Source organism: Portunus trituberculatus, chromosome 47 (genome assembly GCF_017591435.1).
Source record: "Portunus trituberculatus isolate SZX2019 chromosome 47, ASM1759143v1, whole genome shotgun sequence".
Taxonomy (NCBI): domain Eukaryota; kingdom Metazoa; phylum Arthropoda; class Malacostraca; order Decapoda; family Portunidae; genus Portunus; species Portunus trituberculatus.
Window position 1 is genome coordinate 5,730,200 of NC_059301.1, and position 20,000 is coordinate 5,750,199.

The 20,000-nt window shown below is 40.4% G+C and overlaps 1 protein-coding gene across 1 annotated transcript in view; it reads left to right on the forward strand.

Moving 5' to 3' along the window:
* LOC123520791 (peroxidasin homolog) overlaps window positions 1-17,868 on the forward strand; it is a 54,025-nt gene extending 36,157 nt beyond the window's left edge. Inside the window, exons 9-16 of the mRNA XM_045283387.1 lie at window positions 174-342; window positions 499-626; window positions 1,503-1,612; window positions 2,092-2,184; window positions 2,339-2,508; window positions 2,866-2,974; window positions 4,376-4,490; window positions 17,543-17,868. Coding sequence (XP_045139322.1) covers window positions 174-342; window positions 499-626; window positions 1,503-1,612; window positions 2,092-2,184; window positions 2,339-2,508; window positions 2,866-2,974; window positions 4,376-4,490; window positions 17,543-17,635 — 987 coding nt within the window. The 3' untranslated portion in view covers window positions 17,636-17,868. The remainder of the gene's footprint in view (window positions 1-173; window positions 343-498; window positions 627-1,502; window positions 1,613-2,091; window positions 2,185-2,338; window positions 2,509-2,865; window positions 2,975-4,375; window positions 4,491-17,542) is intronic.
* Window positions 17,869-20,000: the final 2,132 nt, after the last annotated feature.

Below are 20,000 nucleotides of genomic sequence, written 5' to 3' on the forward strand. Positions count from 1 at the left end.
GGTGATCAAGGACCTTCCCTTCCACTTACCACTCTTTCAACATTTGCCTCATATTTCATGGTGACATTACTTTACATCAAAATATCAAATGTACCTAATAGTCATTTTTCCCCATTCATGGTCAAACTAATTAAGTCCTATCCTTATTGCTTCACTGATGTTTTTACTCCAAGCCTGCTCCTCAATCAGCTGACACTTGCATTCTGCAGGGATACTGGAAAGGCTATGACCCTAAGGTGAACCCTGGCATATCAGCCTCTTTCTCTGCTGCTGCATTCCGTTTTGGTCATTCTCTCCTACCATCTTCTGTGGAACGCTGGAGTCCTTCTCACAAGTACATAGGTAAGATTAAGGAAATACCTTATCTTTATTTTGAAGGAATTCAATATCATTTTTAGCTTTATGTCAGAATAAACATTCATTATGTTATGAGGTTTGAAGCTAAATCCACATACTAAAGTCAGTTCTAATATCCAGTCTGTTCTGTTCCCTCATCAGCCTCCAAACGACTGCACGATTTGATTCGTCAGCCATATGACATGTTCAGACCCGGTGTGATGGATGAGTACATCATGGGCATGGCCAACCAGCCTTGTCAGACCATGGATGATGGCATTACACAGGAAGTAAGTGCCTGTGGCATTACTCTGGCTGTCACTTACTCTACAGTTTTACAGGGATTAGCAAGCTAAGCATACAGCAAAAAGAACCTGAGTATAAATTAGGGTTCAGATGAAGGTAATTTAATATTTTTTTTCTCATACTGTACCCTGTGTTCACAGACCAATGCATAGAAATGTCAAGATGTCCTGAGCCTTTGTAGCATGATAGAAGGCTAACCCCAAACTGCTTCAGAGGCTTCATCTCACTAGACTTAAAATTGCTAAGGAAAGAAAATATGAATTGAGATCACTAGGGCACTTGTGTGTTTGTCTTAAGAATCAGAAATTCACAACCACATGAGCAGCACACCTCATGGCCTGCCACTGCAGTCTATCTTTTCCCTTTGTTCTGTCACTACTAGTCATCCATGAATTTGTTCAACAGGTTATTCTGTACAAAAATATGAGAAGCAAGGGAGGCGGTGGTATAGTGGATAAGGTGGTGAGCGTGGGATCGGGCAGACGTCCACGCGTAGGTTCGAATCCCACCACGTACAGCCTTAAAACACTTTGCCATTTGTCGAGTGGTTTAAAGTTACCTACATATCACCATGATACCCAGGTTCCAGGTGGTTACACTCAAGATGAGCTTGGGTGGTGATATGGGCCCTAATAAGGGTACCACTATAAATAAAATTGCCTGCGCCACTAATGGGCAGAAGCTGAACAGCGCTTCCCATACACTCTTCAAGTGTGCCTACAGGCGCTATAGGCCTTACCGTAAAAAAAAAAAAAGAAAAAAAAAAAAATCTTGCCCTTTACTAACTTACATTTTGAAGATACAGTATAAAAGTACATTGAATATATTCTGTGCACATACTGACAAATGTTAATGCAAAGGTCACCAATCACCTGTTTGAGGAAGCACACGAGCGGTTTGGACTTGACCTAGTGGCCTTCAATTTGCAACGAGGAAGAGACTTTGGTCTCCCTGGATATGGAGCCTTTAGGTGAGTGAGGTTATCCTTTTGGACTTAGAAAGTATGTAGCAGCTCTAATGAAGGTTTTTTTTTTTTTTTTTCCCTACCCAATTAGCAAAGCCTTTTCTTATTCAATTCATTTTAACATCTCATCTCCCTCCCTTGCACATGAGAAAAGGCACATACTGTACTTTCTTCTTGCCTCTTATTTCTTTTGTGTTTTTATCTATATTCATCCTTCTCTCTCTCTCTCTCTCTCTCTCTCTCTCTCTCTCTCTCTCTCTCTCTCTCTCACGGAAGTGATTTGCTACCTGTCTTTCCTCTCTTGTCAAGTTTTCCAGTAGTATACTTATTCTTTATATATGTTTTTAATGGTTTTGTTTTCTTGTAGGATAAAACATGTTGTATATAGGTAACACCATCCCTTGAAGACATCAGTGATATTAATCTCAATGCCCATCACTATGCTTGTCAACTCACTAGCTTTTATCTTCCCAATGCCTTAACAGAAAATTCTGTGGCCTGGATCCCCACATTTCCTTCCATGACCTCGCCCACCACATGACCAACTACACTACTTTAATGTATTCTGAGATCTACAAGTAAGTCCACCAACAACTCAATGGTGGTATAAGTTTACAGAAGCAACATTAGACCTGATATATTTATGGAAGATGATATAGACTTGAAATATTTATGGAAGATGACAAAGAAATTTACTGATTCTCTCTCTCTCTCTCTCTCTCTCTCTCTCAGATCAGTGGAAGACATAGACCTGTGGAGTGCTGGGGTGTCAGAACGGCCCCTCCCAGGTTCTATGCTGGGCCCTATCTTCTCCTGCCTAATTGCCACCCAGATGCAGCGAATCAGGAAGGGTGACCGCTACTGGTATGAGCTTCCTGACCAGCCATCCTCCTTCACTCCCAGTAAGTTAAAAGTGCATGCTGAGCTTTGTGTCATATCCACTGACATTTTTTTTTTGGTTTGCTCTCTCTCTCTCTCTCTCCCCTCTCCTCTCCTCTCTCCTCTCCCAATTGTTTCTAACTTTCTTAGGTTTACATTTGTTTCACTTATTTTGCTATTTGTTATTTTTCCATTTCCCTTGATCTGCCCTTTTGTCAAATAATCTCATTTTTTTTTCCTTTTGCTATGAATAAAATGAGACCATTCTTAAGTGTGTGAATGATGTGTGTACAAGTATGTGGTGCTTTGTCTGGACTATTCTGTGTGGTATTATTGGCCTGGTTGGTATATAGATAGATGAATAAGTAAATGACCCACAGAACAACTGGCAGCCATCAAACAGGCCAGCCTTGCAAGGATCATCTGTGAAAACAGCGACCATGTGAAAAACATCCAACTGTACCCCTTGGTGCTGCAGGACCCCCGCCTGTGAGTAGAAGTTATGCTTGAGACCAAAGTTGGTTTGCTGCAATATTATTCTGATACATAATTCAATGCACAAACCAGTAAATGAGATAAAATATTTGCTTTGTGAATATGAAATGCAGTTCCCATTGATAGGTAATAATAATGAAGGTAAAAGTGTTTGCTTTGTGAATATGAAATGCAGTTCCCATTGATAGGTAATAATAATGAAGGTAAAAGTGTTAATGTCTACATTGGGATTTAAAAAAACTGGCAGTGTTATGAGCTGGATGGTTTTTGCCCACACTCAAAAATCCTTATGAACCATGCTAAATATGATTTCTGATTAGGCTTGGCTTGAATATTGTAGATTATCCATCCTTAGCGAGATTCTCTGCTGGATACACATTTTTGTAAAACATTCACCATTCATGTAGTGATGGGACATGGTCTCACCATGATCATAAAGCTGGTGATTGCACAAAACAAAACTCTTAACTTGTATGTACCTAGTTGTATTTACTTAGTTGTATATTACAGGGTTAGAGCAAGGCCATTAGTGACCTGTCTCCATATCTACAGTAATCCAACTTTTTCCCTAAATTTGTGCACACTTTCTGCTGCTACTATTTCTTCACTCAATCCATTCCAAATATCCACCATCCTTTTAATGACTTCATGATCTTGGAGTGTCCTCTTCTTCACCTACCTCCATCCTCCATCAGTGATACCAGATCTTGTCTATCTTTTCCATATGGTTTACTAACTTACACATCATATTATATCTCCTCTTTCCCATCTGTCCTTCAAAGATGTAATTCCATTTCCTTCAGTCTTTCTTCATAGGGAAGATCCTTTATTTTTGGCACAATCTTTGTAGCAGTTCTTTGGATTCTTTCTATTTTCTTGATGTCCTGCTTGTATGTACACTACTGTTTCAGATTTTAGTCTAGGTCTTATCATAGTGGTTATGATCTTTTCCATTATAATCTTGTCCATGTAATAAAATGCCACCCTGATGTTAGTTAGTGTCCTGTATGTTGAAGCAAAAAACCCATTTATGTGTCTTTCTGGAGTCAGGGTGTCTTGTATAATCACTCCCAGGTCTTTTTCTTCACTACTTTTCATTATAATCTCTTCTGCCATTTTTGTATTCCCTCATAGGTCTTCTACTACTCACCTTATATCCATTCTTCTTGTGTATTAATGCATACAAATCAGCTAGTCATAGGAGTGTGTACATGACACATTTGGCCAGAGAATATATATGGGCTAATCAGTGTTCCAAACACTTGCCACCACACCACAGCTCCAGAGTTCCAGATATGTATAATGTACATTTCCATTGGCATTTGAATACAAGAAGGTCATGATCATATTATTGTCTGTGTCAACTAAAACCCAGATCCCTTTCCTTCCTCTCAGGAACCCCCGAATGTCTTGCAAGAGTGGCCTCATTCGCCACATAGATCTGACGCCATGGATCGAAGCTCCTATTGGCCCTGCCCCTGCACCATACCCCCCAGCCACTGAGATCAAGGTGTGCTTATTTCAATGCTCTGTAGATTTACTAATTCTATACTAATTTCTTTTTCTTTTTTTTATCTTTTGTATCACAAAAGCTTTTTATTGAGGCAGAATTTATAACTAAAAAAAAAAAATAATAATAATTATACAAAGAACTTGAGTTATACAAAGAACTTGAGTTTAATCAGATATATGTTCACAATATACCATCTTCTCACTAATGTCACCAAGATGGCCTAAGCAGTTCTACTACCATGCAGTAGCAGAGCTGGGCACAATTTCAATTTATTCAAGTGCAACTTTGACTTTGCAGCCAGATTTGGTGAGATTATGATTTTGCGACTAACTTTGGTCCCCCAGTGTGACTTTTTTTTTTTGGTGCAGCTCTGCTAAATATTATTTTTTATTCTCTTTTTTAGTTTAAACACAGCCTAAACAAATATCTACAGTTCCTCCTCCCTTCTCCATGTCCTTCTGGCCCATCTTCTCCAGCCACGACAATTTTTTTAAAAAGCTCTGTTCCTGATCTAAGTCGTGGAAAATTGGCAGTGCAACTTTGTGTTGGCAGTACAACTTTGTGACTTCAAAATTCATGGGCTGGGACAATCTGACTTATTGCCATCTTGGCATATCTCTACTCTACATTCATACCCATAGCAATAATGACTAGTATTAAGTAGAATACAAGTGTCAGTGTTCATTGTGTCTTTGGTGACATGATCTTTTCTCGTCTCTGGACGGATCACATAAGTTCTGTTCATGGTGTAACTTTTGTACCGGTGAATCCAGTGGTTCTTAAGTGGTCAATATTGACCCCCAGGGGTAGATGGGACCATCTAAGTGGTTAATGAATATCCTGGGGGTTGATGAATTACCGAGGTTTATATTAATCACTGCTGTGGTCAAAGGGACCATTGAAGATTTCCATCTGGAAATTTTATTATCTAGATTATGATTTGATTATAATAAACCATGTTCTTTTTCTTTTCAGTGTGTAAAATGGTGGTTTTTAATTTTGTTTGTTTTTTTCCTTTTGGCCACCATCATTGATGTAAAAACTACTACTACTACCATCATTGATGTAAAAAACTACCACTACTACTACTACTTTGCTATCATAATTATTTTCCTTAAATTCAAAGATAGGGTGTCGATAGAAATTTTGAAAGTTCATTGTCGGGGGTTGGCCAAATTAAAAACCAGATGAAGTTATATACCACAGTTTCTACTCTGTTCACCAATGCACAGACTGGCAGACTGTGTTTGAAGTTGATATGCACTGACAACACACATGTATTTAAGTCTATGTGGCCTTTGTACCAGAGCTCACACATCTTACTAATCACACATGTTCTGCTCCTGCCACCTACATGTGGATTTTTGTATATGCCCATCAGGCTTAGGATAGCATAATAAAGATCAGTGCCTCTCTACCATGTTGTAGCATGGTCTCTATATAATATAGACTATTCCTTTTAAGTAACAAAATTAATAAAATAAATCATTATCGGCATCTCAAATACCCAACCAAACACTTGACAACATTTCTTCTCAAGGCAGGTCACTACCTGTGCTTTGTCAGTAGTGGATGGTGATGGGTGGATTCTATCCAAGTGAGGAGTGAATGCCCTTTACGTCCCATAGCTCAGTCTTCTTCTGTTTCTGCTGTTTTTCCCTCCCTTTCTGTCTTTTCTTGAGGGCAGCCACGGATTTTACCCTTAGGGATACCAGCGTCCCTGCCCAAGGCTGACCTAGCTGATAGGGGTGGTGCTTGCAACCCCTTCCTGTAAAAAAGTTCATAGCCACTACCAGAGTTGGAGGTAGAGATCGGAGTCGAGGCTCTAGGCGCAGGCGAGCCTCTAGCCACAACCCCAATCCAGTTTTGCTGGGGTGTCCAACTGTGCAGACCCCACGAGTGCCAAGGCACCAGAGGAACTTACCTACCCGTATGACAGATGCAGGGAAAAGCTTGCAAGATCCCTGTGTCTTGAGAGGGATGGGAGGATCCCCTTGCCTTATTTTCAGCTTTGGGAGTGCCAGCAGGGTTGCAGACATGGCACTTGCCCATCGAACCATTCCTGGGGTAAACCTTCGGAGGGTTCTACGTGTAGGCTCCTGGAACTTCCTGAGCCTCTCAGAGGATCACCAACTACCTCATCTATCGGATGAGCTCAGTAGGCTGAGGGTGGATATGGTGGGACTCTCTGAGACAAGGAAGCCTGGCAATGGCAAGACCAGTAGCAAAGATTTTACTTACTATTGGTCCAGCATGAGCAATGGTCACCTTGTCAAGGGGGTAGCCATAGGCATCTCCAGCAGACTGCAGCCATCCATTGTAGAGGTTACTCCGGATGATGAGCATATAATGCAACTAAGGTTGAAGAAACATAGTCTAGGCTTCATGTCTGTTGTTGCAGTATATGCTCCTACCGAGATGTGTGAAACTGAAGAGGAGACATTCTACGCCAAAATTCAACTGTCATGATGCATTTACTGTCTTGGGCAACTTTAATGCTGTTACTGGCACTGAGAGAGGCAGCTATGAGCTATGTGTTGGTCCCCATGGCTCTGGTACCAGGAACAACAGCTCTTTCCTTCTGAATCTTGCAAGATCCAGAAGGTTGATAATTGCAGGTTCTTGGTATCAGAGATCAGCGCTGCACCGCTGGACTTGGTATAACAATGCTGAAGGGATAGCAAAGGAGATTGACCAAATCCTTGTTAGTACTGGGAGGATCCTCCAGAACTGCAGTGTTTTTCGGAGTGTCGAGTTGTTTGCGACTGATCACAGGCATGTTATTGCTAAACTCAAGCTTCATGTCAAGTCTTGAAAGCCTCCAAGATGTGACCACTGTATTTCATCTTGAGAAACTGAAGGACTTGAAATCATATGCCACGGAGTATGCAGTGACAATCTCCAATCGGTTTGGAGTGCTCGACACCCTTGAGGACCAAGTAGAGCTATGGGATACCTTGAAACTTGAAACTCTTAAGGCTGCCAAGGAATGCATTGGGGGAGCACCCAAGGCTTCGCCTCAGTAGAGACACTGGACAGTATTGAGTCGCGCTGCCAGACTTGCTGGGACCACGACCAGTACAGGACTTTTAAGAGCTCTCCTGAGGAGAGACAAGGATGTGAGGTGTCTCGCTGAGGATGTAGAATGTCATTTAAATGCTAATGACCTCTGACCTGCCTATCAAGCCCTGAAGAAACTCCACTTCAAGTCTACATCTCTAGTGAGCACTATCCTAACAGCAGACGGTCACCTTGTATCAGACGCAGATGGGCAGATGGTTTGTTGGGCTGAATACTTTGAGCAGCTGTTCACAATGGATCCTCTAAGCAGACAGCTCCAAACTGCAGGGTTACAGATTCTGGATGCTGATCCACCCATTGAAGAAACTGCATCCTCCATTGATGATGTCAAAGAGGTTGTGGCAAAGTTGAGGAGTGGAAAGGCAGCTGGCATCTGTAACATCAGTGCAGAGCTGCTCAAAGCGGGGGATGAGGCCATGACGCGTGGGTTGCATGCTGTCTTGACTGCTGTATGGCATTCAGATACAATTCCCCCTAACTGGAAAAAGGGATTGGTCATCCCTGTCTGGAAGGGGAAAGAGGACTGTCAGGACTGCAAACAACTACCGCAGTATAACACCGTTCAGCGTACCAGGCAAGGTGCTTGCCTATTTGCTGTTGATGCATATCCACTGTCACCTGCTGAAACACCAGAGACCTGAACAGTCTTGGTTCACGCCCAGTAAGTCAACAACTGACCGGATCCTATCGCTTCGTGTACAGATGGAGCGCCGAAGTGAGTTTCAAAAAGGAATGCTTGCAGCCTATGTCGATCTCAAGAAGGCAGTTGATTCAGTGCATCGAGAGACACTTTGGGATTTTCTGCGTCTCCGTGGGATTCCTGTAAAGATTATTGGTCTATTAACAGGCCTCTATTCTGGGACTGTGAATGCTGTGAAATGTGGAGGGGGCGTTTGCAGCTTCTTTCCTGTGAATACGGGAGTGAGGCAGGGATGTGTGCTTGCTCTATCACTTTTCAACACTTGCTTGCATGGACTGAGTACTAAGGCAGAGTTGTAGACCAGTCATTGTGGAGCATGTCGGCAATACAGGGGATTCTCGTGATTCAACCGTTCACAGTTCAAATTGTTGCCAATTCGAACTCAGTTAATTAATACCCAATCCTCAAGGTTCGACCGACTCACCAATTCGACATTCATATCTCACGCGCCACCCACCCGGTCAAATTCGCCGCCTGCCTGCCAGGCGGAAGTGTAAACCGACACTACCCTGTGCGTCGCTTAATCTGCACCACTCTCGCCCCAGCTGGCATCCAGGCAGGCCACACTCCGCCGTTCCACCTCCTGCCTCCACGCTGCTTCGATCATGCCGCGCAAAGCCGCTTCCAGCCCCAGCCCTAAGAAGCACAATTTCCCACTTTTCAAAGATAAGCTTGAGCTCATAAGAAAGTGTGAGGCAGGTATAGCTCACAGTGTCATTATAGCACATATGGGTGTCCCTAGATCAACAGTATCAACAATTTGGAAGAACAGGGACAGTTTTGGGCCGCCGTGGTACAGTGGAACCATGCCTGCTTTGGGGTCCGAGGGGTCTCCAAGCGCATGGGTTCGAATCCTGTCCACGGTCTGAGTGTAGGTTGGGCTTCCTCACTTGGGGCAACGGTTTCCTAGCGGGTGGGCTTTGAGATAGGGGGTACCCAAATAGTATCTCCCCTTTAGCCCATAAATTCCCGTGAAAAGCCCACATGGTATAAATAAAAAAAAAAAAAAAAAAAAAAAAAAAAGTACTGCAAGACTGCTGCGTCATGCAAGTGTTTTTATTTCCAAAAATGTACTGTACAGCACCCTAGTGTGTTTAATAAAAAAATGAGACATAAATGAACCCTTTAATAGTACTGATTTAGTCTAAATTAGTGTTTTTTAGAGGTTATATAGTAGTACCATCCTAAACTAAAGGTCAGGGTGGGGTCAGGTACCTGACCGCACCTTTTTACAGCGTTTCCATGTTTCTGATATATGTAAGGAACATCACAAACAAGATCAGTTCTTACTAAAAGTTTTATATACACAATATGATACATTAAAGCAAAACTAATTTATTAACCATAAGGTATTCACATGAGGCTGAAGAAACATGGCATGAATATTTTACAGTGTTCCTTTGAAATCTTCCTGTACTTTATTAATTCACTGGGGTTGTAAGGTGAATAAGTACTGTATTATCTATGGTTATTCAAGATAACCTTATAGTATTAAAGTAGGAAATACACTGGTTTCTTAGTAAATACAAATGTGTTAAAACTTCTCCTGAGCGGCAACACCCACTGAATGAGACCTGTGTCACGGGTCACACCCTCTTTAAAAAACACGCGCCGAGACTTTTTCCCCATTGGGTGGTGTGGAAATAAAGTCTAAATATTAACATTAGCATACTACAGCGTGAAAAGTAACATCCAGGAAGGAGAGAGAGAGAGAGAGAGAGAGAGAGAGAGAGAGAGAGAGAGAGAGAGAGAGAGAGAGAGAGAGAGAGAGAGAAGGGGGGAAGGGGGGAAGAAGGGCAGGGAGGCAGTGAGAGGCAGATGGGGGAGGAGGAAAAAAGAGGAGTTGGAGGAGTCATAACAACTTCTGGCGGAAACATGGCATCACTGTAAACAGGTGCGGTCAGGTACCTGACCCCACCCTGACCTTTAATTTAGGATGGTACTACTATAGTAATGTTTTGGGGGGTCTAGGCTGGAGGTTGGTCCCTATCCCCCCTAATTCTTAAGTATCCTATGGAAAAAATTGCTTCACAATTTGAATAAACACTGATTCGACCGATGAAAAACTGCCCTAACCCCGTCTAATTGCGAGGATCCCCTGTACTGAGATTACAGATCTTGGTTTTGCCAATGGTACAGTAATCTTTGCGGAGTCACTGGAGATTTTGGTAATGGCTCTAGAGGCACTGTATGAGGAAGCGTAGCCCTTGGGACTCCAGGTTTCTTGGCCTATGACCAAAGTTCAGGTGTTTGGAGGCTTACTGGATGAAACAGTACAGTCCATCTATGCATGTGGCAAGGACATTGAGATCTCAGAAAATTTCACATACCTTGGTAGTGTAGTGCATAACGATGGTGGGTTGAGCCAGGAAGTTGTACAACAGATTGGCCTGGCCTACAGTGTTATGGACTTGCTCAACAAGAGTATTTGGCATTGTCAGTACCTGTGCAGATGGGCATATATTTGGATCTTCAAGTCGCTGGTGATCCCTGTCTTACTCTATGGTTGTGAGACAAGGATGCTGAACACCGATCTGAAGAGGCGAATTGATGTCCTTGGTACTTGATGCCTTCACAGGATCATGGGTACCACTGGTATGACTTTGTGTCAAATCAGCAATTGCTCCGTGAGAATGATTTGAGGCCAATTACCATCATAGTCCATCAATGCCAACTGCGACTATATGGGCACGTGCCATCCTGCATATCAGGTCGTCTCTGAAAGGGATAACCCAGCTTGGAGGAGGCCAAGGAGACGTCCACAGAACTCATGGCTGTAGCAAGTCGATGCCTCTTGCTAGGAGTTACTTGGCATGGGAAGGGAGCCTGCATTTGAGACTCGCGACGAGGTGTGACCATCTGTTGTGGCACTATAGGATAGGCAAGGCAACACGTCTCCCGGAGTATGCCCCCCGTGACTGATTAATTGATGTGCAACACACATGAGCTAATGTTGGAAATTGCATTTTTTTTGTACTTTCTTTTATTTTTAGTCTATCATGTCAAGGAGAAAGAACTGTACCACACACCAGCAACATCACCTAAAAATTAACAGGTACAAAACAAGTACAGGCAACCCCGCTTAACAAAGATTCACACGAAATTTCACTACAACGAACATTTCCTTTTACCACCATCTGCTTGTTTAATGAACACCAAACTCGCTTTAACAAAATTTTATCCAGGGAATTTTTTTCCAAGTTTGAAAGCCCCGCTGTATCACACAAGCTGACAGGCTTTTGAATACACCAGTACCTCTCATGGACAACACATGCACCACTCACTCCCCTACCCTTTTACCCGCTCTCACTCAAAACAATAACAGTATCCAGCACCAGCTCATCATCTCAAGTTCAGCATGCTACCAAAACGCCACGCAACTAGCCCTGCAATGTCGCTTAGTGTTGCTAAGAAGACCAGGAAGTCTCTTACTCTCAAAGTGAAGCTGGATATTATTCACAGACACAAGAGAGGCCAGAAAACTAATAGCAATGCTCGCCACCACTTGACTCCATCTACTGTTTCTACTATTTTCAAGTCAGCTAAAAGAACCACCTGAACTTGTGACTGCAATGGATAAATGGAAAGCCTTGTGGAAATGTGGTACATAAGTTTTGTATGCAGTACAATGATGCGCCCTTTGTTTACATTCCACAGGTTGCCAGCTAGCGTCTTTCCCACTCCACTCTCCCTCCCTTCATAAATTTAAGATCTTCAATATTATAAAGTTACTTACATACATACATTAGTGCACATTATAATGACTTAGTCTTAAATTAAACTATTTATATGTTTAACTTCATAATTTTTACTTTCATTAAACCTTTCACTGTACTATGATGCACTTTCGCTTTGTTTACTCTCAATGGAAGTTCAAGTCAGGGGTCAAACTTCTTATAATCGGTTTGCTTAACGAAAATTCGCACAACGAACATTTTTTTAAGAATGTAACACGTTCGTTAAGCGGGGATTGCCTGTATGTGAAATATACAAAGAAAAGTGTTAGTAAATTACATCCAGGTCATAACTCCCTTCATGAATTTAAGATCATCAACATTATAAAGTTACTTACATATATACATTAGTGGACATTATAATGACTTAGTCTTAAATTAAACTGCTTAAATGTTTAACTTCATAATTTTTACTTTCATTAAACCTTTTACTGTACTATGATGCACTCTCGCTTTGTTTACTCTCAATGGAAGTTCAAGTCAGGGGTCAAACTTGTTATAATTGGTTCACTTAAAAATTCGCACAACGAACATTTTTTTAGGAACGTAACCCGTTCATTAAGTAGGGGTTGCCTGTACAGATGTATGGATGAAAGTCAGTATAGTCTATATATAGACAATTTTTTATTTGGTAGTAAACTCATCTGCCCTGCTGCTGGGAGGGGGTTAAGACCATCAGGCCCACTAGAATGGTGTGACAGGACAATCAGACCATAGGAAACGCCTCACTGACCACCTCCCAACTAACAGACTTGGAAAATTCAGTAACCAAATAATTTTGTTGATTATGTACCTGGCCATATCATATACAGTGGTTCCTTGGAGTACGAACACTCTTGAGTACGAACAACTTGGAGTACGAACAAAAAGATTGTTTTTTTTTTTGCATTGGAGGACAAACTTTGCTTTGGAGTGCGAACAATAACAAACGCGGTCAACACATTGCCACACTGCCTCAGATTTCAGGAGTGTTGTTTGCAGTTGTTTTGTAGTGCCGGAGATAATGATATTAAGTTTTTTTTAGTTATTAACCCGTCCGCTGCGGACGACGACACGGTGTCATCGGTAAAAAAATTCCGAAGACTGCGGACAACGCACGTTATGCGTCGGCAAATAAAAATATTCGTAGAATATTCCCAATGTGTTACCGAGCTCTCAAATTTTGACAGGGTCATCCCTGAAGACTGGATGTGCTTTGTTTATGTCCGTGACCTTGGACGAGGGTGACTCCCCACCCATCAGCTGATATTTACCGCTCACCACAGTGGGTATAGAAAATGCCTGGCTCAGACACGTTTTGGCTTATAGCGCAAAACTTTACATATACAACAGGTACTTAGAACCCATTTTTCTTTGGTTTTGGACCACAAGGATTCCATTTCCGCAATAAAAAAAAAAAATTGCTCAAACCCGCCGCACTGGCAGTACATGTTTTGAAAAATAGTGCCGCAGCGGACGGGTTAAGATCATTGCCTAGCCTAGCAGCACACATGGTCACGAGACATACAGACAGACATATGGAAGATTCTAGAAGATCCAAGGGGAAGAAAGTAGTATCCAGTTCATGAATCAAAAGCCTTAACCCTTATAGCCCGTCAGGCATGACCGTGGCGCTTTTCAAAAGGCGCGCTCCTTTATGCCACACAGTTTGTTTATGCTTGAAGCTATTTGTCATATATCGAGGCCTGTCGTTGGTCCATTGTTTTCAAGATAGTGGACACTTAGCCAATCATGTATCAGCTTTTACAAGGATATGTTTGTGTAGGTGTGAGGGCACCAAGCATGAGGATGGCGAGAGCACTTATGTCAGTATGCTTTATCATTTTTTATGTATTTCTTGGTGAGATATAAGATATACATGTATTTCCATGGATAAGTAAGCAATTCAGATACATATTATGATGCATGACAATATTGGAATCGTTATTTCTATCTCGTTATTGGTTTAGATAAGAGTGTGTAGTGCTGGCTTGATGGAATCGGCTAAGGAGGATGTGTTGATGCTTGTTTCTGACCACGAAGAAGTTGCTTACTTCCCTGATTTATTTTCCATAATGAATGCAGTATATCAAAGAAAAACTTATTGGCTTATATGAGTGTGTGGTGCTGGCCTGATGGAGTCACATGAGGATGTGGTGACGCTTGTTTCTGACCACAAGAAGTTTAATTTTCATTATATTACATTTTGCTTACTTTCCTGCTTTATTTTCCTATCTGTTGTAGTTATAGCATAATAGTGGTAGTAGTATATATAGTAATAGTATGCAAAAAGTAAGAAATTAGGTGAAAAATAAAAAAAAAATTTGGTCTTGAGAGGTCGTTTGGAATGTATTATAACTTCTTCCATAAGAATACATGTATTTTGATGCTTTGGAGTAAGAACAAAATTTTGAACAGATTAAATTCGTATTCCAAGGCACCACTGTACTTCCACGCCTGTGTCCCACCAGACAGTGTCTGAAGTTATGATACTTTAAAATAACATGGGCAGTGTCTGGTACATCAGAGCGCCTTTTTACTTTCAATTCATAACTGTTAACAGTGTTTGTCTGACAGACACTGTTGTCTGCAGACACTGTTCAGTTGAACACACCCTTACTAGGAGTGGTTCATGGTTGTTTAACTGGGTCTTGCATCTTGTCTTCAGTGGAGTGTGAATTGCACTTCTTTAGTTTACTCCCATATGTGATCTTGTGGCCTCTCCAGTAACAAGTGTCATAAGCTGCTAATAAATTGGGAGACATTTATGCGAGGCAATGATGACACAGATGAGCAATGAATGTAGTAGATGGTATACATCAGATATCCTCTCTTGGTGACTCTCAGTCAGGAACCACAGTTCATACTGGGAGGATGCACATAAGAAATACTGTTTCCAATATACAGGCAAACCCCGCTTAACGAAGGGGTTACGTTCCTAAAAACCCTTCGGTAAGTGAAACTTCGTTAATGGGGCCGCCGTGGTACAGTGGAACCATGCGTGCTTTGGGATCCGAGAGGTCTCCAAGCGCACGGGTTCGAATCCTGTCCACGGTCCGAGTGTAGGTTGGGCTTCCTCACTAGGGGCAACGGTTTCCTAGCGGGTGGGCTTTGAGATAGGAGGTATCCTAAAAAGTATCCCCTTTAGCCCATAAATTCCCATGAAAAGCCCACATGGTATAAATAAAAAAAAAAAAAAAAAAAAAAAGCGAACCAATTATAACAAGTTTGACCCCTGACTGAACTTCCATTGAGAGTAAACAAAGCAAGAGTGTATCATACATAGTACAGTGAAAGGTTTAATGAAAGTAAAACTTATGAAGTTAAACATTTAAGCAGTTTAATTTAAGACTAAGTCATTATAATGTACACTAATGTACAGTAGAATCTCGAATCTCAATCAATCTCATCTCAATATTTCGCATCTCGATTGCACCATCAAAATTTTACCCACGATTCACATCTCGATCAAATTACACGAAACTCGATCACTATTTTTCATTTTGTTGTTGTTGTTGTTAAGAGCTGCTACAATCTATTATGATCCTATGAACCCTGGAGAGATGCCTGTGGTGTTCTCACAAGCATTGCAGTTGGTTAGTCTTGTTGAGGAAGGCACAGGTGAGGCGAAGTACTGCTGATTGCCGTGACAAGTCGATACCTGTCGCCCAAAGCAGGGTGGGCAAGTCAAATGAGGTTACTCCCAAGGCACAGAGTTGTTCTTGCAGCACCACACGATGTGAGTGGAAGCATGGACACTCCAGCATGAAGTGGTTGATAGTTTCAGGGATGCTGATGCACCAAGGGCAGTACGGGTCTGGGGCAAGGCTCATGCGGTGGAGGTGAGTGGTGAGTCATGTGTGGCCAAGGCGGAGACGCGTGAGGGCGACGTCCAGCTTGTGGAACATTTTTCTAACCCATGGTTGCGGGGAAGAATCACTGCAGTACTGGCCCATTGAGGTGGTTTGTAAGACAGGGGTGAGAGATTCATTCCATATGGACTGACAGGTGTGGGCGATGAGGCGTTTGGAGGTGGAGAGTGGCAGGGTGAGCGGGGTAATGTTATGGTCCGTCAGGGCCATCTTGGCAGCAGCATCAACAACCTCGTTGCCTCGTATGCCTGAGTGGGAGGGCACCCACTGGAATGTTATGTCCCACATTTTTCATTTTATTGTATCAAAACAAACATGGCACATGGTGATGCGATTGTTTTGATTGCTCTCCCACCTAGCGGCAACTTGTGGAGTGTAGTGTGTACCAGTCACCCGTGGCCTCCCCCAGACATTCAAACCCCAGGCATTAAAATGCAAGAAGGATGAAGTGAAGAAATCAGTGACATTGGCAAAAAAAATTATTCACAGATTCAAGGTTAACGTAGTTAATATAGGTTAGTTGCCAAAGCTTTGGTCCCAATTACATTTTTCTCCATAAGAAATTAACTTCGCTTCTTGATATTTTGAATCTCGATCAGTATTTTTGGTCCCAATTATGATCGAGATTCGAGATTCTACTGTATGTATGTAAGTAACTTTATAATGTTGATGATCTTAAATTTATGAAGGGAGGGAGAGTGAAGCAGGAAATATGCTAGCTGGCAACCTGTGGAATGTAAACAAAGGGCGCATCATTGTACTGCATACAAAACTTATGTACCACATTTCCACAAGGCTTTCCATTTATCCATTGCAGAGTCACAAGTTCAGGTGGTTCTTTTAGCTTGCAAGGAAGATATGATCTCGCCAGTCTTCTTAATAGTGTCTGCTGACTTGAAAATAGTAGACAGTAGATGGAGTCAAGCCATGGTGTGAAGCAATGCTATTAGTTTTCTCGCCTCTCTCATGCCTGTGAATAATATCCAGCTTCACTTCAAGAGTAAGAGACTTCCTGGTCTTCTTAGCAACACTAGGCGACATTGCAGTGCGTTTTGGTGGCATGTAGAGCGAGGGAAGACGAACTGCTGCTGACCTAGGGGAGTGAGTGGTGCGCGTTTTGTCCACGAGAGGCGCTGGTGTATTCAAAAGCCTGTCGGCTGGCGTGATACAGCAGGGATTTCAAACTTGGAAAAAATTACCTGGATAAAATTTTGTTAAAGCGAGTTTGGTGTTCATTAAACGAGCAGATGGTAGTAAAAGGAAACCTTCGTTGTAGGGATATTTCGTTGTGTGAACCTTCGGTAAGCGGGGGTTGCCTGTACCTGAAAATGAGGCTGAAATACCACCAACCCCAATTCAATCAATAAGACTCGTGTAAAAATCGTCGTGTTAAACCACAGTAGAAAGTTAAAACATAATCATAAGTTACCTCTAGCAAAAATGGGATTAGCCTATCGTCATTATATTTTTCCAAGTTTCCCTTAAGCTTAAAGAGGTCTTTTAAGAAATTCAAAACTTTCTCGTGTGAATGACAGAAATAACAATCAATTTATTAGTGACAAATGTCAAAGTTCTACGAGGGCCAAGTTATTTATGTGTGATTTCTGTAACACAAGATATCTTTTGTATTGCAGCTTACCTTTACTTACTTTAGCTGAATTAATGGTGGTTTCTTCCCTGCAGGTGTTCTCAACAGCCAAAAGTTTACACGGTCCCGGCCCAGCCATATCCACCGTGGAGCAATCCTTCTTTTATGGCTATGGGCTCAGCCACTGACCTCCAACACTCCATCCCTCCTCTGTTCAGCTCTACAACGTTCTTAAAAATATGGATGAAAGACTGCAGTAAAAAAAAGCATCCTCGTATAAAACTCAAGAGCAATCAAATAATGGTGAATGTGGTTAACATTTCTGTTTCACATGCCAGACTATGGCTTGCTCACAACCAACAATATATTAAGACAGCCCAGTGGCACTCATTTCATACACTGGATATTATATATATATATATATATATATATATATATATATATATATATATATATATATATATATATATATATATATATATATTTTTTTTTTTTTTTTTTTTTTTTTTGGCGGGGACAGGTTACAGAACAAGTTCCTGCAAGCTGAACCACCTAAATAGTACATACATTGTGCAGTATTTTCCTCAGTCCACATTCTTCATTAAGGTCCATCAAAGAAACACTATGTATATGATATTATTATAGTATATTGATATTTTTAATTTTTACCCAATATCTAATATCTCTGATCTTACTACATTAGAAGAACCAAAAATGTTAAAGTTCTGGTAGCGAAGAAAATCTAAATCATGGCAGCTAATCCCTTGTAAGATTATGTATCAATATGCAGATTTCTAGACCAGAAATCTTTACTTCTTATGTTTTTCGCTGTACATACTTGGACCTAACTTCCATACCATTTAATCTTAAGGCACATGTGGTTATATTATGCTACGTGCAAGATTGTTGCCAGCAGAAATTCCACACCACACGACTAGCACTTGTATAAATATGGCACTGCTGTCAGCCCTTCCATCCTTCCCATATACACTAAACACCTTTCCTATGGTAAGGAGAGGTGGCAGTGCGGGCACATAGGGATGAGTAAGAAAAGTGATGACGGCAATGTTACAGTTTTTAACGAGTGTTACTCAGGCATGGACTAGAATATCTTCTGACAAATAGCACATCTTCATCCAAAGAGGAGTACAAACCTCCTTGTTTGCCTATGAAGCTCATTGTCACATAGCATTACCTTTTATAGCAGTGATCCATGAAATTCATATTATAAACTAGGAATGTTGGAATGGTGACACTCATGTGCAAATCTTCCACACTCATCCTGTTATTGAGAGAACATCATGTAAATTTGTATTATATATGCAATTTAACTATCAAAATTTAAATTCCAGTTCAGATCTTTGTATATACTATTATATATTATCTAATGTATGTTACCCAAAGTGGCTCATAGAATTTATAGAAGCCATATTAATATGTAAGACCACTGATTTGTGCCAGTGTAGCTATGAAAATATACAATAACAAAAATCAGATTCTGATATTGCCCTTTCTACATAAAAAAAGACACAGGTCCCAATGAGCAGACCGAGGGTGGAGAGCGGGGACCTGGGACCAACTTGGTGGTGGTACACAGCAAGACAAGCCAAGGGGAAGTAAACATCAGTCACCCTCCACATCCTGTATATTCAAAGTTTTGCATTTAGACAGGATAACCACAATAAAAAGTTTGGGTTATTGAGAAAAATTTGCAACAGCAAATATATAAATAACTTTTATACAAGGGCTACTGGCAGCTCTTGAAATAAAAAAGTTATAAACTAAACTATTTTTAAGCCTAATAAACTGCCAAAACAATAAGTATAATATAATTATCATAGGGAACCATGAGTCCTTCCACTGGGAATTACTTACAGTAGCTCGAATTTAACAAAAGTTCAAAAAATTTAGCAGCATGAACAAGCCACGATGATGAAGAGCAGAGCAAGGCACCCAGCACACTCCATAGCACCAGAGCTTTTCTCTTTCTAGTCCAGAAGGTGAAGGATATATATATATATATATATGTATATAAATATATATATGTATATGTATATAAATATATATATATATGTATATGTATATAAATATATATATATGTATATGTATATAAATATATATATATGTATATGTATATAAATATATATATATGTATATGTATATAAATATATATATATGTATATGTATATAAATATATATATGTATATGTATATAAATATATATATATGTATATGTATATAAATATATATATATGTATATGTATATAAATATATATATATGTATATGTATATAAATATATATATATATGTATATAAATATATATATATGTATATGTATATAAATATATATATATGTATATGTATATAAATATATATATATATATATATATACATATATATATGTATATGTATATAAAACATATATATATATATATATATATATATGTATACATATATATATATATATATGTATATAAATATATATATATGTATATGTATATAAATATATATATATGTATATGTATATAACATATATATGTATATGTATATAAAT